At 37.8% G+C, this 21,212-nt stretch overlaps 1 protein-coding gene across 7 annotated transcripts in view; it reads left to right on the top strand.

Annotated features, from left to right (window-relative positions):
- ARHGAP5 (Rho GTPase activating protein 5) overlaps window positions 1-21,212 on the top strand; it is a 91,418-nt gene that overhangs the window by 24,473 nt on the left and 45,733 nt on the right. For 4 of the 7 annotated variants that reach the window (XM_055291570.2, XM_055291573.2, XM_055291572.2 and 1 more), the window contains exon 3: window positions 20,000-20,147. In XM_055291570.2, the coding sequence (XP_055147545.1) occupies window positions 20,000-20,147 (148 nt within the window). The remainder of the gene's footprint in view (window positions 1-19,999; window positions 20,148-21,212) is intronic. The other 3 variants (XM_055291574.2, XM_063645914.1, XM_063645913.1) reach the window with 1 other exon arrangement.

Below are 21,212 nucleotides of genomic sequence, written 5' to 3'. Positions count from 1 at the left end.
ATGTTATTGAAAGACATTAAAAAGACCTAAATAAATGACAGAGCTATTGCCTTCCTGTCCATGAATATGGCATATCATAGAGAAGTCACTGTTCTTCAGACTGAGCTCTAGATTCAGTGTTGTTTCATTGGAAGTTTCAAAAATTTTTAAGAAATTTCACATGCTGATTTGATAAATGGAAGAGTAAAGGGCTTATTAATAGAATAGCATGGACACTTCTGAAGAAGAAAGGCAGGGTGGAATGGTGGTAATGTGTATGCTCATTCTGTCATATAATATAAAACTTCAAGACAGTGTGTTACTGGCACAGAGATAGGCATATCAAACAATATAATAGAGTCTGGAAACAAACAGACCTCTGGTTTACTGCTGTCTTTCAAACATGTTAGCCACATGGGGCTATAGGACACTTGAAATGTGGCTAGTTTGAATTAGGATGTGCTAATCTAAATGGTGAGGAAAGGCCTTGAGAAGTCATTTTTAGTCAGATCTGATAGCTAAATTGTTAACTGGGGGGTTGGTGACATAGAATGGAGAGTATTTAATGCTGAATACATAGGCTGTACATGTGGTGGGAGAGGAACATAGTATGTTCTTAAAGGAGGTCGGTGTGTTTAGTCATTGATCTAGGGCAGACACTGATAAACTTTCTGTAAAGGGCCTGATAGTAAATGTTTTAGGCTTTGAGGGTCATATAGTCTGTTGTACCTGGTCATACCTGTTATATTTTGAAAGCAGCCATAGACCATATGTAAACCGATGAACATAGCCATGTTCTAATAAACCATTTTCAAAAAAGGCGGCAAGCTGGTTTTGGCCCCCAGGCCGTATAATTTGCTGACTCTCTAGGGGAGAGAGTAGTATAAGGAGAGACGAGAATGCAGACCAGACTCTGAGACTTGTTACCGATGTTAGAGATTTTTGTTATTTAGCCTAAGAGTAATTTGAACATAGAGAGTGAGTAGATTTGTTTCTTGTGTTCATTCGGTTACAGTATGAAGAATGGGTTGAGTGAGGGCTAGAGAGGCTGTGGAAGACCGTTTAGTATATTACAGTAATCTAAGCGAACCATGATGAAAACTTGGAGCAGTTGGAGTTGGGAGGGAGAGTGTTGGCGATGGAGAATGGAATGGATATGAGAGATATCTAAAATGCATAGGATGTATTGCATATGGGGAGGTGAGGATAATGAATGAGATGGGAAAAATATCTCCTAGGTTTCTAGCTTGGTCAGCTTCATCAGTAATGATGCTGTTCATGAGACAGAACATTAGAAATTTGCCAAGTTTGGAGTTGAGGAGTGGAAATTATAACAATTATAACTTTGGTGTTATAGTTCAAGTGGAGATGTCAATCAGGTAGGAAGTTATGGGTCTTCAGCAGAAGTCTGAATTGTAGATACATAGGAGACAGTGAACTAGCAAAGGTAATAGATGAAATCTCCTAGGGAGTGAATACAGACAATTGCTTAACACAGACCTTTGAGGATCTGTCAATGTGGAACAGCCAAATATCAGAGATGGTCCTTAAGAACAGTAGACAGAAAGAATAAACCACTTACCCTTTCTTAGCTGGTTCCCTCACCTATAAATTAGGAATTATAATACTTCCCCTGGAGTTGTGGTAGAAATTAGAAATGTGTTTCAAGTGTCTGACAGAGCAGTGCTCAATAAATAGTATTATAACGTGCATCAGGCCTGAAATATCTCAATATACTCAGTCTGTATCTCGGAACAGTCCTTTGCCCCGTTTGCTGGATTTGTTTTCTTGACTCATTTTTAAGTTAAATACTCCTATAATTTTTTATTTTAAGTTTATGTGCTTTGCTTGAGCCATAGTTTAGGAATGTTTTCTCAGATTCCTTGATACCTGGAAAACCATAGCTTTTGGGCATTAATGGCATCTAAGGAAGATTCAGATACGTTTGTCTTAAACTGAGCTTCGTTGTCATTCTTACCAATCAGAAGCCTTTAGGTTTCGTTATCTTTTGTTTTATACCCAAATGAAGTTAGTGTTAGTTATGGTAACAAAACCTCTAAGATGTTTTTGATTGTAACTGGCAATGAGAATTATTTTTTAAAATCATGACCCATTATGTAGACAAATATTTCTACATAATTGAAATGCAATTTCACAAAACAGTACTTAACTTTATTGTACATTGTGCCCTCTGTATCCATGAGTTTCACATCCACAGATTCCACAAACTGCAGATTGAAAATATTCAGGAAAAAAACTACCAAAAATAACAATACAATAACAAAAATGGATATTTATTTATGAGATGTAATCTTGCTCTGTTGCCCAGGCTGGAGTGCAGTGGTACCATCAGAGCTCACTGCAGTCTCAGGCCCCTGGGCTCAAGTGATCTTCCTGCCTCAGCCTCCTGAGTAGCCAGGACTACAGGTATTAGCCACCATGCCTAGCTAATTTTTTGTTGTCATAGAGATGGGGGGTCATAGTTCAAGTGGAGATGTCAATCAGGTAGGAAGTTATGGGTCTTCAGCAGAAGTCTGAATTGTAGATACATAGGAGACAGTGAACTAGAAAAGGTAATAGATGAAATCTCCTAGGGAGTGAATACAGACAATTGCTTAACACAGACCTTTGAGGATCTGTCAATGTGGAACAGCCATTTCTAATTTCTACCACAACTCCAGGGGAAGTATTATAATTCCTAATTTATAGGTGAGGGAACCAGCTAAGAAAGGGTAAGTGGTTTATTCTTTCTGTCTACTGTTCTTAAGGACCATCTCTGATATTTGGCTGTTCCACATTGACAGATCCTCAAAGGTCTGTGTTAAGCAATGGTCTGTATTCACTCCCTAGGAGATTTCATCTATTACCTTTGCTAGTTCACTGTCTCCTATGTATCTACAATTCAGAATTCTGCTGAAGACCCATAACTTCCTACCTGATTGACATCTCCACTTGAACTATAACACCAAAGTTATAATTGTTATAATTTCCACTCCTCAACTCCAAACCTGGCCTCAAGCCATCCTCTACCTTGGCCTCTTAAAGTACTAGGACTATGTGTGTGTGCCACCATGCCTGGCTTGATAATACGTATTTAAAAAACAGTGTAGCAACTGTTTACACAGCATTTACACTGTTTTAGGTTACTGTAAGTAATGTAGAGATGATTTAGGTATATGGAAGGATATGCATAGATTATATGCAAATACTATACCATTTTATATAAGGGACTTAAGTGTCCTCGGATTTTAGTGTCCACAGAGGTCTTGAAAGCAATCCCCTTCGGATGCTGTGGGACAACTGTATATGTTATTTTGATTTTCTAGTCTATTACAGTGAAAAAGGTACATTTTTACTTCTTAAAATCTGAATTAATTTAGTAACCTACTAGTGTTTGAAAAGGAGCCCTTTAAGAGACTGCTTGAAATTTCCTGAGAAAATTTGAGTTGTATTATTATTAATAAAATTGCCAGTTTTGAACACATTCAAGGAATGTGTTAAACACCTGTGTTTAAGTTGGTTTGATTTTTCTTCAGTATCTATTTTGTCTATTTTATTTTTAGCTTGATTCAGGTAAATAGTAAAATACTTGGTGAATTTTACAGTGTATTAGTATAAGCTGGTATTCAGATGATTTTTTATTTTTAACTTCTTTTTGAATTGTTTTCCTGTCTTATTCCAGGCCCTGAATATTTTCTTCTCTTTATATTAGCAATTACCAACATGTATTCCTTCTAGTCAGTGTTGTTTCTTTGTATTTTAGTGCTCCCTTCTTATCTAAATCCACCATCAATTAATGTCTTAAAAGATTTTGCTGCTTTAGCCACTGTAATGGGGTTTGGAGACTGGCAGAAGAATAAAACCAAAATAAGTATGTTTTAGATAAATGTTAATATGTATATATTGAGTGACAAGGTATTAATCTGATATTAGCAAATCATGACTTCATACCATGCCATTATATTAATATAGTAAATCTTGGGTTTAGCATTGACTTCTGATTTCTAGAACCTCACTCTATCTGTAAATTGTTCATTCCAGATATAAAAGTAATGAAGTATATGAAAATGTTTCTGTTGTCATTTGTCTATATCAGAATGCGTAAGTTATGAGAAAAGCATGCTTTTTGTTTTTTAGTGTGTATCATTTAACCTCTTGACAGTCATTAGGTTGATAGTTAGTGTTCACATCTGAGAGAACCTGATATAGGTTCTTGAAAGAATTTCGTGAAGGCCAAAAAAAAAACAAAAACTGGATGTAAAAAGCTTACTATATAGAAAGAGCAGGCAGGGTGCAGTGGCTCACACCTGTAATCCCAGCACTTTGGGAGGGTAAGGCAGGTGGATCACTTGAGGTCAGGAGTTCAAGACCAGCCTGGCCAACATGGTGAAAACCTGTCTCTACTGAAAATATAAAAATTAGCCAGGCGTGGTGGTGTGTACCTGTAATCCCAGCTACTTGGGAGGCTGAGGCAGAATCGCCTGAGCCTAGAAGATGGGGGTTGCAGTGAGCCAAGATCGTGCCACTGCACTGCAGCCTGGGCGACAGAGCGAGACTCCAAAAAAAAAAAAAAAAAAAAAAGCTTACTATAGGAAGGCAACACTTACAGATATGATGGGATAGGCTTACACTTTGTTGAGTGAGCAAAGATTCTTTATTCAACAAAGTTGAAGTGCTTGAAAGTTTCAAATTTTCTTTTTTGTACCTATTTTCTGTACCTTGCTTAATTTCTTCAGAGTTGATATGGAATATTCATGATATCCATTGTTACCTTGAAAACATCCCCTTAGGGGAGAAAGTGAGAGTCACCTTTGTACAGGAATTGTGTTTAAAAGAATGAAAAAGGTTCTTTTCTAGACCCTTCAACCAGCATCTTTTCTAGTCTGCCTTGAGTTAGGTCCTGCATCTGTTCCTAACCAATGCAGTCTGTCCAGGGGAGTAGAATTATCCAGCTGAATTTAGGTCTGACCAGCCTGGGCAACATAGTGAGACACCATCCCTACAAAAATGTAAAAACTCAGATGGGCATAGTGATGAGCCCCGAAGGATCACTTGAACCCAAGAGTTTGAGATTGCAGTGAACTGTGACTGCACCACTGCATTCCAGCCTGTGCAACAGAGCGAGACCCTGTCTCGAAAAAAAAGAAAAATGAGTTTAGGTTTTAGTCTTTATCCTGAGAGCTCTGAGTGAAATTGGCTTTCTGTGAAATTAAGGTAATTTCTAAGATAGGAAAACCACAGCATCTACTGCAAGCAAGATTTGTATCTTGTTTATAGTTGATCTCCATGGCCTAGCACAGTACTCTGTGTCGTAGTGTGATCAGTTGAAGTCAGCATAAATGTATGGTCTTTGTTTTTGTAAAAGAACTGTTCATGTGTTTAATTACAATTTATTTTGAGACAGGAAAACTCATTTTATTCAACAAGCATTTTGGTAAATGCCTACTGTGCCTGAACACTGTTAGAAACTAATATGGGAATGACTTGGTCATTCATTGGGTCTGCTTTCAAGAAATTCAGTCTAATAAAATCGATTTTGCTGAAAATTAAATATGTTTTATATTTTCAACAAGTTTAGCCAGACTTCTGGTTCTTTCTCGTATTTCATCTCATCTGGAAAAAATTGACTTAGGCTTTCTTCAGTACCATTTCTATTGCTTTCTTCCTGGGTAACTGGCTAAATTGGTCTACCTGATTAACTAGATCTGTGGTGTTTCTATAATTTCTCATAAAGTTAAAATTTGTTTCTTCAGCATTTTTGGTGCTGGCTACACCAATTTATGATAACCTAAGTGTGGATATATAGTGCAAGTATTTCTGGCGTATTTTACTATTTGCCATTTCTTTGAATTCCGTGTTGTCCGTTTGACCATGATTTATTGCTTTTCAAATTCAGATTGAAATGTAATTAGATGGTTAATTTTTAAAGTATATTTCTGACTTATATATTTTGTTGAGACTTAATTTGAAAGATTATGTCAGTGGCATACATTTTCGCTAATTTAAATTTGGCTTTCTATACAAACTTTTTCTTAGTGTTTATAGCAGCATACTGAATATTTAGTAAAAGCATAGTACAGATTATTGAAGTTACTCATTTCTGCAGCAGATTAATAGTAAATGTTAGGTATGTGTCGAGGAGGCATCTCTATAACATAGATAATTGTGTTCTTATGTTAATGGACAGTTGTTACTATTGCAAGACTATAGGTAAATTTATAGGTTTGCCAATTTATGTACACCAAAATTTTATATACTACAAATTGTGTCAATCCTAGGAGAGGTTCTTTACAGTAGATGCAGTGTTATGATTTCTTGCTCTGTAATGTTTTCCTGTCATCTCAGCTAACGTGTGGATGGAGTACTCAAGTAAATAGGGCTTAATCTGTGACTTTTAAAGAAGAGAAACTCCAGAGCATAGGAGGGTTTACTACTACAAAAATAGTAGTAATTTTTGATGTTTAGAATCCTTACAACAAAATATAGGGATATGACAAAACAGATCTTATGATTGTATCTTAGTCAAAATAAAGGGTACAACTTGCATACATTGTATCACATAATTGTTTTGAACTTTTTGGAAATTGTTCTTAGCCTTTGAAAATCTGAGTAAAGGTTTAGGTGTTTTCCCTAGAAAAATGCACATGCACAAAGTTTTACTGGAGTTTTAATGGTTTCAAATACTTTCTAAAGGCCTGTGGATCCCAGTTTAAGAAACTCCTTTTATAAGATGAGAGGGAGGAGGAAGACACTGAAATTTGGGGAAGCTGGGTAGAAATCCACCCATTCACTTGAATAGTTAGTTGCTTTGCTAGAATTTTCTCCAAGTGACTCCAGGTTTATTTTTTGTTAAGTTGTTAATGGCATTAATAAAATATCTGCCACATATATATGTTGAAATGCTTTTTAGGAAGATGTTGTCTTAGAGAATAAAGGTTCCTGAGTCAAGGTTAAAATTAGTTTGCCTGGTAAGTATGTACAAAAACCTAGACCACATTTATTTACTCCCTGTTGTTTTTTATTTCCTCTTTTCACCTAGTGTTAGCATAAAGGGTGTGAGAGAGTCTTCACGATGTAAGTTTTCTGAAGTGTATTTGGACTTTTGGCCAGCACTTACAGCTTTTATAGGCTTAAAAAGGGGATTAAATAAACCTTTAGAGTGCTGGGTCCCCTGAAGGCTTCTTTCTTACACCAGTATGTTAAACTATAATGTAATGCTGCTTCTCACTGCCTGATCACTTTATATTGTAGTTTAATTTTGTTTTTCTATGTTATAACCTTTCTGAGGGCAGTTATAGTTATCATTCAACTTTGTATAACCTGCAGTATTGTTTCTCAGTCTTGAGTCATGTGTGGACCTTTTTTAAAGTTAAAATTCTCAGGCTTTTCAGAAATATATCTGTAGCTGTTTCCCAAACTTGAGTTATTGGTCTTTCTTTTTACTAGTCTAGCACAGTGGCTATCAACCAGGGTCAGTTTGGCCCTCCAGAAAGCATATGGCAATGTCTAGAGACATTTTTGGGTGTCACAACTGGAAGTAGGAGGTTGCTACTGGCATCTAGTGGGTAGAAGCCAGGGTTACTGCTAAACATTGCAGAATTCACAGGCTATCTTCCACAACAAAGAATTATACAGCCCAAAGTGCCAATAATCTTGAAGTTGAGAAACCCTGGTGTAGGAGACTATGTCTTGAAGAAAATGTCTATGAAGTTCTAGAAGTCAGTCATACAAGGCATGTTTGTATCTGTTCAGTAAGAAAGGTAGGGTTTTCCATATAGGTCATAGTGTTTTCTTCCCCAGCCTCACCATGATTGGGTAAGAATATATTTTCAGGATTATGTTAACTGTGGGCCAGAGCTACATGCTATTGTCATTTATCATACTCAACTGTTTATCATTCATTATTCTGCCATAAAATGTGTTGCTTCCGTTCCATTTTCATACTAGTTGAGGTTGTCATTATTTCTTACCTGCATTATCACAAAGACCTTTTTTAAAGAAATAAAGATTTTATTTTGAGTTAATTGTTGATTCACATGCTATTGTTTAAAAAAAAAAAAAAAAAAAAAGACAGACTCCATGTGCTCTTTGCCCATTTTCCCACAATGGTAATATCCTGCAAAACTGTAGTACAATATCACAGCTAGGGTGTTGACATTAATATGATCTACAGATCTTATTCAGATTTCCCCAGTTTTACTTGTACTAATTTGTACATGTGTATATTTTGTTCTTTGCAATTTTTCATGTGTATAGGTTTGTGTGTCCCTCCCATAGTCAAGATATAAAACAGTTCCATCACTAGCAAATTACTTGTTTTGTCTTTTTATAACTACATGCTTTTCCTTCTCCTCACCCATCCCTAACCACTGACAGTCACTACTCTGTTTTTCATTTCTGTAATTTTGTCATTTCAAGAATGTTATATAAATGGAATCACAAAGCATATAACTTTCTGGGATTGACTTTCATTTAGCATAATGCCCTTGAGATTCAGCCAAGTTGTTGCATGCATCAACAGTTTGTTCTTTTTATTGCTGAATAATATTCCATAATATGGATATATCAGTGTTTTAACCTGTTGAAGGACATCAGGTCGTTCCAGTTTTTGTCCATCTTGAATAAAGTTGTCATGAACATTCGAATACAGGATAAGAAACTGCCAAACTGTTTTCCAGAGTGGGTATACTATTTTATTTATTTATTTATTGAGATAGAGTCTCACTCTGTTGCCCAGGCTATAGTGCAGTGGCGTGATCTCAGCTCACTGCAACCTCTGCCTCCCAGGTTCAAGTAATTCTCTGCCTCAGCCTCCTGAGTATCTGGGATTACAGGTGCCCACCACCACACCCGGCTAATTTTTGTATGTTTAGTGGAGACAGGGTTTCACTATCTTGGCCAGGCAGGTCTTGAACTCCTGACCTCGTGATCCACCCACCTCAGCCTCCCAAAGTGCTGGGATTACAGGCATGAGCCGCTGCACCCGACCTGGGTATACTATTTTAAATCCCTACTAGCAGTGTATGATGGATCCAGTTTCTCCACATCCTCACCAATATTTGTGGTGCAGCAACTTTTTAAATTAAGTTTCCATGTTCCATTCACCATTTTTTTCAAACTGTTATTTATGTTGCTTTCTGGGGGGCAGTGCTAAAATAGAAGTGCCTGATCCCTCTCCGTACAAAGTATATTTGTAACCTCTGTATAAAGTTCCAAATACCTGAGTTAGGCATCTAAAGCCATTTGCAGTATGGCCCTTGCTGACCGTTTAACCTTATTCATTGCCACACATACTCCTAAGAGCTCCAGGTACGTCAAAATAGATGGAAAATAGTAGCTGGCTCAGAGCTGTTGTGAAAATTAAGATTATGCACATAGTATTAACAAGTGCCTAATAGATAGTAAGCAGTAAATAAATGGCAGTTTCTGGTGATTTCATAGTCTTCATCTCGACATATAGTAGGCATCCAAATGTTTAGATGAGTAGATGACTTATGCACTAGATCCTTTCTAACTTCTGAAAATGTCCCTGACCTCATCCATTCCTATATAAGTTCTACCCTTCGAATCCAGATTTATCTTACATTTAGTTATTTTGACATTTAATCACATATTATTTTGTATGTGCTATTAATGACTGGTAGCGAGGTGTTTTTTCGTTGTAACAGATTATATGTTTCTCAAGGGCATTAAATTCCACTGATTTTTAATATCTTTTACAGCAAACTAACATGCTATGCATATAGTATAGTAATTTCTTCAGTTCTTACAGACTGTTGAAAGTACACCACCTTTTTTCCAAGTGAATTCACATACAGTTGGCTATTCTTCCTGTAACTTGATGATGTGAGTAATCATTATTTCATATGAATCCTGATTAGGTTAGGATGCTTAAGCTTAGACATACCTGTCTAGTAACTCCTATAGGAATGAAGAATTAGGTAAATGAAACTGTTACCGTAAATGGTATATAAACCAATAGTACTTTGTATATTAACAGAAATCTTACATGGTGAAGGCTTTTCTCTGGTGCCTGTTTTTAGTTGTTTGCTTCTGTCAATGTTTACTGAGTATCTACCATGTGCTATATATATTGTGCCAGTTACACGAACCAAAAGGAAATGTGACCAGATTTTAAATAGTATTTTGGAAGTTGTACCAATAGGGCTTGTGATATGTTTGCTGTGGAGAGTAAAGGAAAAGAGAAAAGCAAGGTTGACTCCTAGGTTTATGGTTTGAGCAGTTGGGTAGATATTACTAAGATAACAAAGACTAAGGGTGAAAGGGTTCAGACTAGAAAGAATAAAGACAACTGTGCTTTTTATGTTTAAAATACCTGTGTTGACAAATGAGTAGAAGTGTCAAAGTCTAAAACTTAGATATATGAGTCTGGTACTCAGAGCAAGAGTTATCAGGATGTATAAAGGATATTTAAAGTTTTGGGATTAGATAAATTCACATAAGGGCAGAGTACAGCTAGAGAAGAAGGGAGAACTTAGAACTGAGTTTGGGTAGAAGAGTTGTTGGTAGATGAAACTGAAAGGAAATCCTTAGTGGGAAAAGAGAAAAGCTAATGAAGAGTATGATATGGGAGCCAACAGAGCAAGTGTTTAAGGAGGAAATTCAGGAAAGAATGTTCCTGAGAGATCAAGGATGAAGAAAAAAAGTTTCTTATTCATGTGATAGAAGTGGTTTAAGGGAATGGTAGGGAAAGCCAGATGGAAGTGGGTTGAAGAGTTACTGGAATGGGAAAAGTAGAGACAATGGATGTAGATGACATATTCAAGAAGTTTCACTGTGAAAGGGAGCAAGAATTGGGGCAGTAACTAGAAGGCAATGTGGGATCAAAGGAGGGTTTTTGTGTTTGTTTTTAAAGATGAGAGAGATTGGAGAGTATTTATATATTCATAAGAATGACCCAGGAGAGGGACAAATTGATGCTATAGGAGAAAAGTGATGGGGAATAGGAGTGATTCTGAAGGAGAAGAAAGAGAGGAAGGAGAATCAGGATTTAGGTGATGTGTAATCCTGTGATCAGGATTTAGGTACTGCAGTTATTATAGAGGGAAAAGATGAAATAGAGTAGGGTTATAGTTAGATTGGTCCTGGCAATAATATGAGGGAGTTCCTATTTTTTCTGCTTCTCAATTAAATGTGATTTCAGGCCATTAGGAAGGGAGAGGAAGGTAGGTAGTGCCTGTATTGGGTTTTTTAAATTTCAGAATATGCTGGGATATGTGGAGAGTCTCAAGTATGAGACAGTATATAGGGATCAGAGGAAACGCAAATTGAAGGTCATTGGAGTAAAATATGATTTCAGATCTTTTTCCTTTTTGAAAGAGAAGGATTAAAATTTATATAATTTTTGCTATACTTACATGAATATAAATGATGTTATAGAAATGGGATTACACTGTTTATAAGACTTAAAATTTATGTAGTGTATGTGTGAATCTATTAAAATCAACACTCAGTGCTTATTCTTAATTTGGGCATACTTGACCTGACAAAGTAAAGGAGATCCTTTAAAATTTGACTCTTTGTTTCCATAGACGTTTACTTATTTCTGCTATAATTTGTTGCTGCTTGATAGATTGAATTCTAGATCATTGTCAAGTGAGTCTGTTTGTATGGTTAAAGGCTTTTTGCCTTAACAACTCCAATGTTAATACTGCTCTTTTAAAATATACGTATATATTACTTAACTCTTTGGAGTCCTTTGTTTAAATGGCATGTGGTTGGTTGGGTTTACTTTTACACTAAGCCCGAGGATCTTTTTGTTATAGTTGATCCTGTTACATTTATATTTATTTTATAAGTTTTGGCTTCCTTTTTTCTTGTTTTCTAGTTTTTATTCTTCATTAGCAAAGAAAAAAAAGGAAAAGGAAGGAGCTATTAATTTATGTACTTCATATTTTTATCTTTAAATATATTGAACTCCTATTTCAGTTTACCATCTTTATTCCACCTCCCAAATGGTATATTATTGTACCTGTTGTGCACTAGTGTAATTATATTATCTCTCATATCTCATCCCTCCTCTCCCTTTATATAGGGTAGGTTGAGGCTTTTAGTTCTGGCCTGTTACCAAATTATTTTTACATTGTATAGCTTTACCTACAAAATTATAAATTATATTAATAGCCATACCACTGTTAATTAAAATTAGTTTTACAATATTCAGTGTTCACTCTTACATTTTTCATATCATAAATTCTCCAATGTAAGATTTTTTTAGTTGATTTTGTATCATGTGGTTAAGATTTTTCAGGAGTTTGAGGCTATTATAATTTAAATACAATTATTACGTATTTGCAAACTTTTTAAGAAAATGTATAAGTTGCAAGTTGTACATGCCTAAATGACATATTGGCTAAGAATTCTTGACCCATGTTTCCCATGAACATTCCTGTAGATGAGTCTTCTGGCTTACAGTTTTCTGGAGAACTCTGAGGCTGTCCTGCTTTTTTTTCCCCCACTGTTGGTCATTTGTTTCTTCTGCCTGGATGCTTTTAAGATTCTTTGTAGCTTACCAAGTTCAGCATGATATGCCCCTAACTTGTTGATTCACTCTTATTTGTTGTTTATTTTTCCTAGTACATAGTAAGGTCATTTAATCTAGAAATTAAGCTCATTATTTTAGAAGAGACCTCAAGTATCTCTTTCTGGACCATTTGTACTAATTTATTTCATAGTGTTCCGGATGTTTGAGGTATGTTTATGAACAAAGCAGATAAAAATTCCTGCCCTTGTGTAGAGCTTAAATTGTAGCAGAGGGAGGCCAAAAAAAAAAAAAAAAAAGATGATACATGAGTAGTTACATAGTGTTGTGGAGAGAAAAGGCACGGTAAGAGGAACAGAGTACTGGGGAGGGGCTGGGAAAGACAGCAGTAGGATTGCTTTTGCTTTTTTTTTGTTTGTTTTTTTAAGAGATGGGATCTTGCTGTGTTGCCCAGGCTGGAATTTAAACTCCTAAGCTCAAGCTGTCCTTCCATCTCAGCCTCCCAAGTAGCTGAGATTGGATTGCAATTTTTAATAGGGTGGTCAGTGTAGGCCTCTTTGAGAAGGTAAAGGGAATGGCCACTACAAAAGCGCTAAGGCAGGAGCATTCCTGGCATATTAAAATAGCAAGGAAACCATGTGACTTGAGGAAGGCATAAATGATGAGGGAAATTAGGTCAAAATGTAAAGGAGCAAGTCCAAGGCATGCAGATTATATATGTCTATTCAAGGAGCCAACATTCTAGCTGTCTGTAGAGAATGGCCTGTAGGGAATGATGGTAGAAGCAGGGGATATTAAGCAGGTGATGCAGTAATCCATATATGTGAAATGATGATTGCTTTATGGGCCAGGGAGTTAACAATGAAGATGGTAAAAAGTAAGTAGATTCTGTATCTATCCATTTGCTTAACAGTTGGAAGTAGGGTATGAGAGAAAAAGGAGATCGAGGATGACTCCAAGATTTGTATTCCAAGCAACTGAAAGGTTAGAATTCCCAATAACTGAGATGGAGAAGGCTGCAGATAGATTACATTTTAAGGAAAGCACGAGAGGTTTTTCTTAGACTTTAAACTGATGTTGTTAGGGTGTTTTATATTAGTTTAGGCTTCATGAGAAAGAGCTGTGCTGAAAGTAATAATTTAGCTTATCAGCATATAGATGATGTTACCAAGAGGGTGAGTATAGATGGAGAAAAAGAAGACAATCAGAGCCTGGGGCTGTGGCTCAACCTGTAATTCCAGCACTTTGGGGGACCAAGGCAGGAGAATTACTTAAGGCCAAGGTGTTCGAGGCTACAGTGAACTATAATCGTGCCACTGCAGTACAGCCTGAGTACAGAGCAAGATGCTGTGTCAAATAACAGCAGCAAAAGACAGAGACTGATTAGGATATTCACAGCATTACAGTGTTGATGAGGAGGGACCAGAAAAGGAGACTAAAAAGGGGAGAGCGAGTAAGATAACAGGGGTGGTCTCTTTAGAAGTCCGGTGAAGAGACTGACTGCTGAAAAGTCAAGATGAGAACTGAGAACTAATTATAGAAAACAGTCTTTGGTGACCTTAATAAGAGCACATTGATTTAGTGGAGTTTTGAGGGTGATAACTAATTTGAGTGCATTTAGGAATGAATGGAAAGAGAAGAATTGGTGACATCTTGTATAGATTACTTGTATATAGTTTGTCTGCAAAAAGGAGTAGAAGATTGAGACTTCTTTTTTAAATGAGAGCAAAACCCAGTGTTTTGTGGTGTGTATAATAAGAATGATATAGCAGGAAAAGGAACTCTCTGATGGTCTTTTCCATTTTATTTTCATCTTTTCAATTATATTGAATCTTTTATTTGCTACTTCTAAGCAGGTTTTTGTTTCTGTAATGTTTTTTCTTTCAGTTTCTTTACATTTCATCTCCTGTTGTCACGCTTCTTCTTTGATTTTTTTTTTTTTTTTTTTGACTGAGTCTCACTCTATCACTAGGCTGGAGTGCAGTGGTGCGATCTCAGCTCACCGTAACCTCCACCTCCCGGGTTCAAGCGATTCTCCTGCCTCAGCCTCCTGAGTAGCTGGGACTACAGGCTCACGCCACCACACCCAGCTGATTTTTGTATTTTTAGTAGAGATGGGGTTTCACCATGTTGGCCAGGATGGTCTCGATCTCCTGACCTTGTGATCCACCCTTTTCGGCCTCCCAAAGTTCTGGGATTACAGGCGTGAGCCACCGTGCCTGGCCTCTTTGATTTTTTTTAATTTCAAGAATCACATGTAAGAAAATAGAGATCCAGTTTTCTTGTTTCCAGAACTGGTTCTTTGAGAGCCTAGTCAACTGCATTTCGCTGCTCAAGTTTTGTTCAATTTTTGGTTACTGGTGAAGCATTTGAGATGTTTGGTTTTTTAAAAATGTTACTGTAGTATTTATTTGAAGATGTTGCTTAGGTGACCCCTTGTGTTGCTGATATTACTAAAGTAGGAAGAGCAGTTTCTGGAAAGGGCTGTTTTCTTCTTCCTAGTCATGTTTACATATACACATTAAGAGTTTTTAATATGTTGAACACTTAAAGAGATGTAATTGCTGAATGGAATGTTTGTTTTACTGTGATGTGCTTTTGCAGATAAGAAATTTGCTTAAGTGACTAGAAAAAAGACTGGGCATTTGCATTTAAGTAGAAGTTCAGATATGAATGAATGTAGTAATGAATCAAAATTTGGATTTTCGGTCGGGCGCGGTGGCTCACGCCTATAATCCCAGCACTTTGGGAGGCTGAGGTGGGCAGATTACGAGGTCAGGAGATAGAGACCATCCTGGCTAACATGATGAAACCCTGTCTCTACTAAAAATACAAAAAATTAGCAGGGCATGGTGGCGGGCGCTTGTAGTCCCAGCTACTCAGGAGGCTGAGACAGGAGAATGGTGTGAACTCGGAAGGCGGAGCTTGCAGTGAGCCAAGATGGCGCCACTGCACTCCCGCCTGGGCAATAGATCAAGACTCCGCCTCAAAAAAAAAAAATTGGATTTTCGTATATCAGAATTTGTTTTCCACTGGCCCAATTATTTTATTGGAGGGACCATTTCTAACTAAAGGTTTATCAAAAACCAGATATAAACAATAAAATACCATGCTGCTAATTTTTCTCTTACATTTCAGTACTTTGATGTCATTTTATAGCAGTTGTAATCATCTAGTCTTAGTTTATGAAATAGATTTCTAGTTATATAAATCATTTTGAGTTGTTACAAGCTTATAGCTACAGATGAGGAACTCTTAACCAAAGGGTGCTTATCAGAATTTTGTGGAGAGTTTTTCAAAAGTCACATGTTTTAAAAGAGCACCTTGAAGTGTAAATGATTAAGAACTATCACTTACAGGAAAAAGGAATCGTATACATTTTTGTTCATCACAGAAGCTAGTATAGAAGTGTCTAATCCAAAACTTTATTTTTCTGCATTGAATTGTCCTTTGTAACAGTGTCATTAATTAGTGGAAAAAGTAGAAGTCACATAGGGTCCCCTCCTCTTGTTATATGTATGGTTTATAATTTGACTGTCAGAGCAGTTCTTTATTTCTAAAGTATTCCTTTTGAGTTGGCCAGAAATTCCTTACTATAAGCTGCTTAGCCTTTCATTACATTAGATTGCTAGCTCTGAATTGTGGTGTAACTGCAGACTTAAATAATTTGCCTTTATAACTTTATGGACCTTGGGACATATTTACTGGCATAAGCCAGAGAATCTACAATTTTGTTTTCCTGTCACAACCCCCGAATTTTAATTAAGTATTCAGGGCTGTCTGGATAAGGTTGAGACTTCACTTTTTCCTCTTTCCTGTGACCCCATAGATAGGGATAGAATTATTTCAGAATCATCGGAAAGTTTAAATTGACTCCTAAATGCTAGTACTAAGAAAAGGAGTTAAGAGGTGATTGGAACATTTAGAGTTGGCTAGCTAGTTTGTTTTTCTCAAAACTTCATATTCCTCAGATGATATTACAGACTGTTAAGATCCCTTCCTTCCTGTTGTTCCCACCATAGTCTAGGCATTGCCATTTTCATTAATCTACCTAAGTGTAGGCCAGGCGCGGTGGCTCCCGCCTGTAATCCTAGCACTTTGGGAGGCCGAGGCGGGCAGATCACGAGGTCAGGATATCGAGACCATCCTGGCTAACACGGTGAAATCCCATCTCTAGTAAAAATACAAAAAATTAGCCAGGCGTGGTGGCACACGCCTGTAGTCCCAGCTACTCGGGAGGCTGAGGCAGGAGAATGGCGTGAACCCAGGAGGCAGAGCTTGCAGTGAGCTGAGATCACGCCACTGCACTCCAGCCTGGGTGACAGAGCAAGACTCCTTCTCAAAAAGAAAAAAAAAAAAACTACCTAAGTGTAATCTGTTTCACCACTGCATTTATCTCCAAACAGAAAACATCTGCTTCAGTTTTCATTTTTCTTTTTCTTTCTTTTTTTTTTTTTTTTTGAGACGGAGTCTCGCTCTGTCGCCCAGACTGGAGTGCAGTGGCGCAATCTCGGCTCACTGCAAGCTCCGCCTCCCGGGTTCACGCCATTCTCCTGCCTCAGCCTCTCCGAGTAGCTGGGACTACAGGCGCCCGCCACCACGCCCGGCTAATTTTTTGTATTTTTGGTAGAGACGGGGTTTTACCGTGGTCTCGATCTCCTGACCTCGTGATCCGCCCGCCTCGGCCTCCCAAAGTGCTGGGATTACAAGCGTGAGCCACCGCGCTCGGCCCAGTTTTCATTTTTCTAATCAAATGATAATATAGCTAATAGTTGGTAGGCTGCAAAGCACCTTTGTGTTCCTGAGAAAGAAAAGAACTCAACCACCTGCCTCAACTTTGAGGTTATAGTCTCTTCATTTCCACTTCCTTGCACATTGTTCTGTTTTGGTGGTGGTCGAAGTGGAGGGATCATTTAAGGAGTAAGGATCCACACCACTTACTTGACTTGCACTTGGCTTGCTGAGTTAGGTCTTGAGCCAGAAACAAACACTCCAGTGCCCCCTTGATAACATTCCAGACACCTAGTTGTGTTTGGTTTAATCTGCACTTAACAGAGTTGCATATAATCTGCATCACCAGAGAATGATGGTGTAAGAGGATTTAGAAGTTAGATTTCATGAGCTCTGAGAGTTTGCTGGATGGAGAGACCTGAAATTGAAAGGATTTAATTAAGTGTTTAAGATATTTAAGATATTCAGAGACTCAGAAGAATACGTTGAAGTATGCATTCAAAAGACAGACTTCCAGAAACAATGAGAAACTAAGATGAAGACCATTGTTTTCAGGCACTGAAAGCCCTGCCTGTGCTCCTTCCCCTGCCCACACATATACATTTTTCTGATTAAAAATTAAACATTTTTGTCCAATTTGAAAACCAGTATGACAAATATGACAAATATTAATAGATTTGTGATTTATGCCAGAGAAAATAAAAATTTGTAGATTAAACTGAAAAACAAGGGCCGTCAATAAAAGTGGCCTAATACCCTCTGAATTTCTGAAAACTTGCCCATCTTTTTATACTTCAGAAACTCTCAATGGGATGTGCACAGTAGAGTCATCTGTAGGAATCCTTGCTATACCCTACTCTAGAGAGTGAATCAGAATCTCCTCAGTAGTTTGATTCCCAAAAATACTTCCTTAAGTTTTTGAGATGTTCATTCTTTGGTTAAGAATCATTTTCCCTCTAATACTACATTGAAGTTAAACTGTGAAAATTCATATTTAATTTTTTTTTTTTACTATTGTGAAAATGTTTTGTACATTACTTATGAATGTTATCCTAGCATTTAAGAAAGCATCGGGCCGGGAGCGGTGGCTCAGCCTGTAATACGAGCACTTCGGGAGCCCAAGGCGGGCGGATCACGAGGTCAGGAGATCGAGACTATCCTGGCTAACATGATGAAACTACGTCTCTACTAAAAAAATACAAAAAAATTAGCCGGGTGTGGTGGCGGGCACCTGTAGTCCCAGCTACTCAGGAGGCTGAGGCAGGAGAATGGTGTGAACCTGGGAGGCAGAGCTTGCAGTGAGCCAAGATCACGCTGCTGCACTCCAGCCTGGGTAGCAGCCAGACTCCGTCTCAAAAAAAAAAAGCATCGGCTGGGTGCTGTGGCTCATGCATGTAGTCCCAGCACTTGGGGAGGCCGAGGCAGGTGAATCATGAGGTCAGGAGTTCGAGACCAGCCTGGCCAACATGGTGAAACCCCATCTCTACTAAAAAAACAAACAAAAAAAATTAGCTGGGCTTGGTGGTGCATGACTGTAATCCCAGCTACTCGGAAGGCTGAGGCAGGAGACTTGCTTGAACCCGGTAGGCAAGGTTGCAGTGAGCTGAGATTGCGCCACTGCTCTCCAAGCTGGGTGATAGAGCGAGATTCCGTCTAAAAAAAAAATAAAAAGCTACTGGGCGCAGTAGCTCACGCCTGTAATCCCAGCACTTTGGGAGGCCGAGGTGGGTGGATCACGAGGTCAGGAGATTGAGACCATCCTGGCTGATACGGTGAAACCCCCGTCTCTACTAAAAATACAAAAATTAGCTGGGCGTGGTGGCGGGCGCCTATAGTCCCAGCTACTCGGGAGGCTGAGGCAGGAGAATGACGTGAACCCAGGAGGCGGAGCTTGCAGTGAGCCTAGATCGCGCCACTGCACTCCAGCCTGGGTGACAGAGCAAGACTCTGTCTCAAAAAAAAAAAGTAAGGCTGGGCGCGGTGGCTCACACCTGTAATCCCAGCACTTTGGGAGGCTGACGCAGGCAGATCACGAGGTCAGGAGATTGAGATCATCCTGGTTAACACGGTAAAACCCGTCTCTACTAAAAATACAAAAAGAAATTCGCCGGGTGTGGTGGTGGGCACCTGTAGTCCCAGCTACTCGGGAGGCTGAGGCAGGAGGATGGCGTGAACCCAGCAGGTGGAGCTTGCAGTGAGCCGAGATTGCGTCACTGCACTCCAGTCTGGGTGACAGAGACTCCATCTCAAAAAATAAATAAATAAAATAAAAATAAAAAGCATCAGTAGGTAGGAAGAAAATGGAAAAGTAAGGGACAAATGATGGAACTAACGGTTCATGGAGTTATATAGCATCATTATACAATCAATAATTAGAGCTCTTACGTTATTACAAATATAGATAGACACAGAAAACTCACTGGGACCTGCCTCGAGACCAAATGAAGTTAATATATCACACCTAAACTGAATCAGGTATTGCTTGCCCCTAGTTTGTCCCTTGTGTTGGCATTGAAAAGTGATATCTTCTATTCTCTCCTGACCTATCAAGTCTTCTGTTATTTTCCAAAGAGAACATTTTCTTCCAATAAGCCATTTTTTTCTGTTCACTTATGTCTCCAATCAAGTTGCTACTTCTGGCAAAATTTATTTAGCGAGTCATATTGGTGGACATTTAGGTTTGATGTGGCTATAAAATTTTTCTTTTGATCCGAACTGTGTATTTACATTGCTTATTACTATTATTCTGAAATTAATTTTAATAGTGTTAAATATGTTTTCTTATAGCAGAAAAAGAAAACTAAGAACTTCAATCCACCAACACGTAGAAATTGGGAAAGTAATTACTTTGGGATGCCCCTCCAGGATCTGGTTACAGCTGAGAAGCCCATACCACTATTTGTTGAGAAATGTGTGGAATTTATTGAAGATACAGGTAGGATAGAAGAATCATTGCAAGAGATTTGATTTTAAATTTCACTTTTGATACATCAACAGTTTGTCAAATGTTTGATTTGTTAATATAGTTCTCATTATTAGGATTGTCTTGTATTAACTCCATCTGATCAGGTAACCATCTGATATTTGAAAGAAGTTTTTGTTGACCAGTAATGCTGTTATTGGACTTCTCTTGAAGTAATAAATGGCTAAGTTGAATACTAAAATGTTAAACTTGCCTTATTCTGGAATTTAGAATAACTTTATTAAGTTACGCTATTTAAGAGATATAGTTATGGTTTGAATAGTGTGGAAGTTTTCCATATTTTTAAGTCCAATACTGTTTACTTGCGTTACCCATTTTACACATGGGTTTTTCTTTTAAAATTTACAACAGTAGTTGTAAATGCGTAAAAGGCAGCTTGTTCTATTTGTGGTGTTACTATTTATTCAGTTGTAGCTTGACATGATTTATATGATTTGTGCTATATTTTTAAAGAATGCATAGATATCCTCATTATTTTAAAAACAAGCCTGCTCTTATGTTTACTTTGCCTAATGTAATCTCAAAACTAAAAAAAATAGGCAAGTTAAAGGTGGAAAATAGGGACGGAAGATTGTTGTTTTTGAGTGCATTTAAAATGAACACGAGTTAACCATGAAACCTTAGTTACTGAATGTACTACACATTTTAATGGCTTGAAAACATGAGCTAAGTCGGTTTTGGCTTTATTTGTTACTAATGAACCCTTGATAGATAAGCATTGTTTAAAAAACAAAGTAGGATACTCTTGTTCTCACTAAAAAATCATGCTCATTTTTACTCACATGTACACCTTGCCCTTTGGTTTATCAGCTAAGTTGTATATATATATTGAGTTGTCTATTTGGTAAGGAATGTTGACACTTTCAGTTTTAATGAGAAGGTAGAATGTGCAGTGGCTCATGCCTGTAATCCCAGCACTTTGGGAGGCCGAGGCGGGCGGATCACAAGGTCAGGAGATCGAGACCATCCTGGCCAACATGGTGAAACCCTGTCTCTACTAAAAATACAGAAATTATC

This window comes from Symphalangus syndactylus, chromosome 9 (genome assembly GCF_028878055.3).
Source record: "Symphalangus syndactylus isolate Jambi chromosome 9, NHGRI_mSymSyn1-v2.1_pri, whole genome shotgun sequence".
Taxonomy (NCBI): domain Eukaryota; kingdom Metazoa; phylum Chordata; class Mammalia; order Primates; family Hylobatidae; genus Symphalangus; species Symphalangus syndactylus.
The sequence above is the reverse complement of the archived record's forward strand: the minus strand, read 5'-3'. Positions and strand labels throughout refer to the sequence as shown.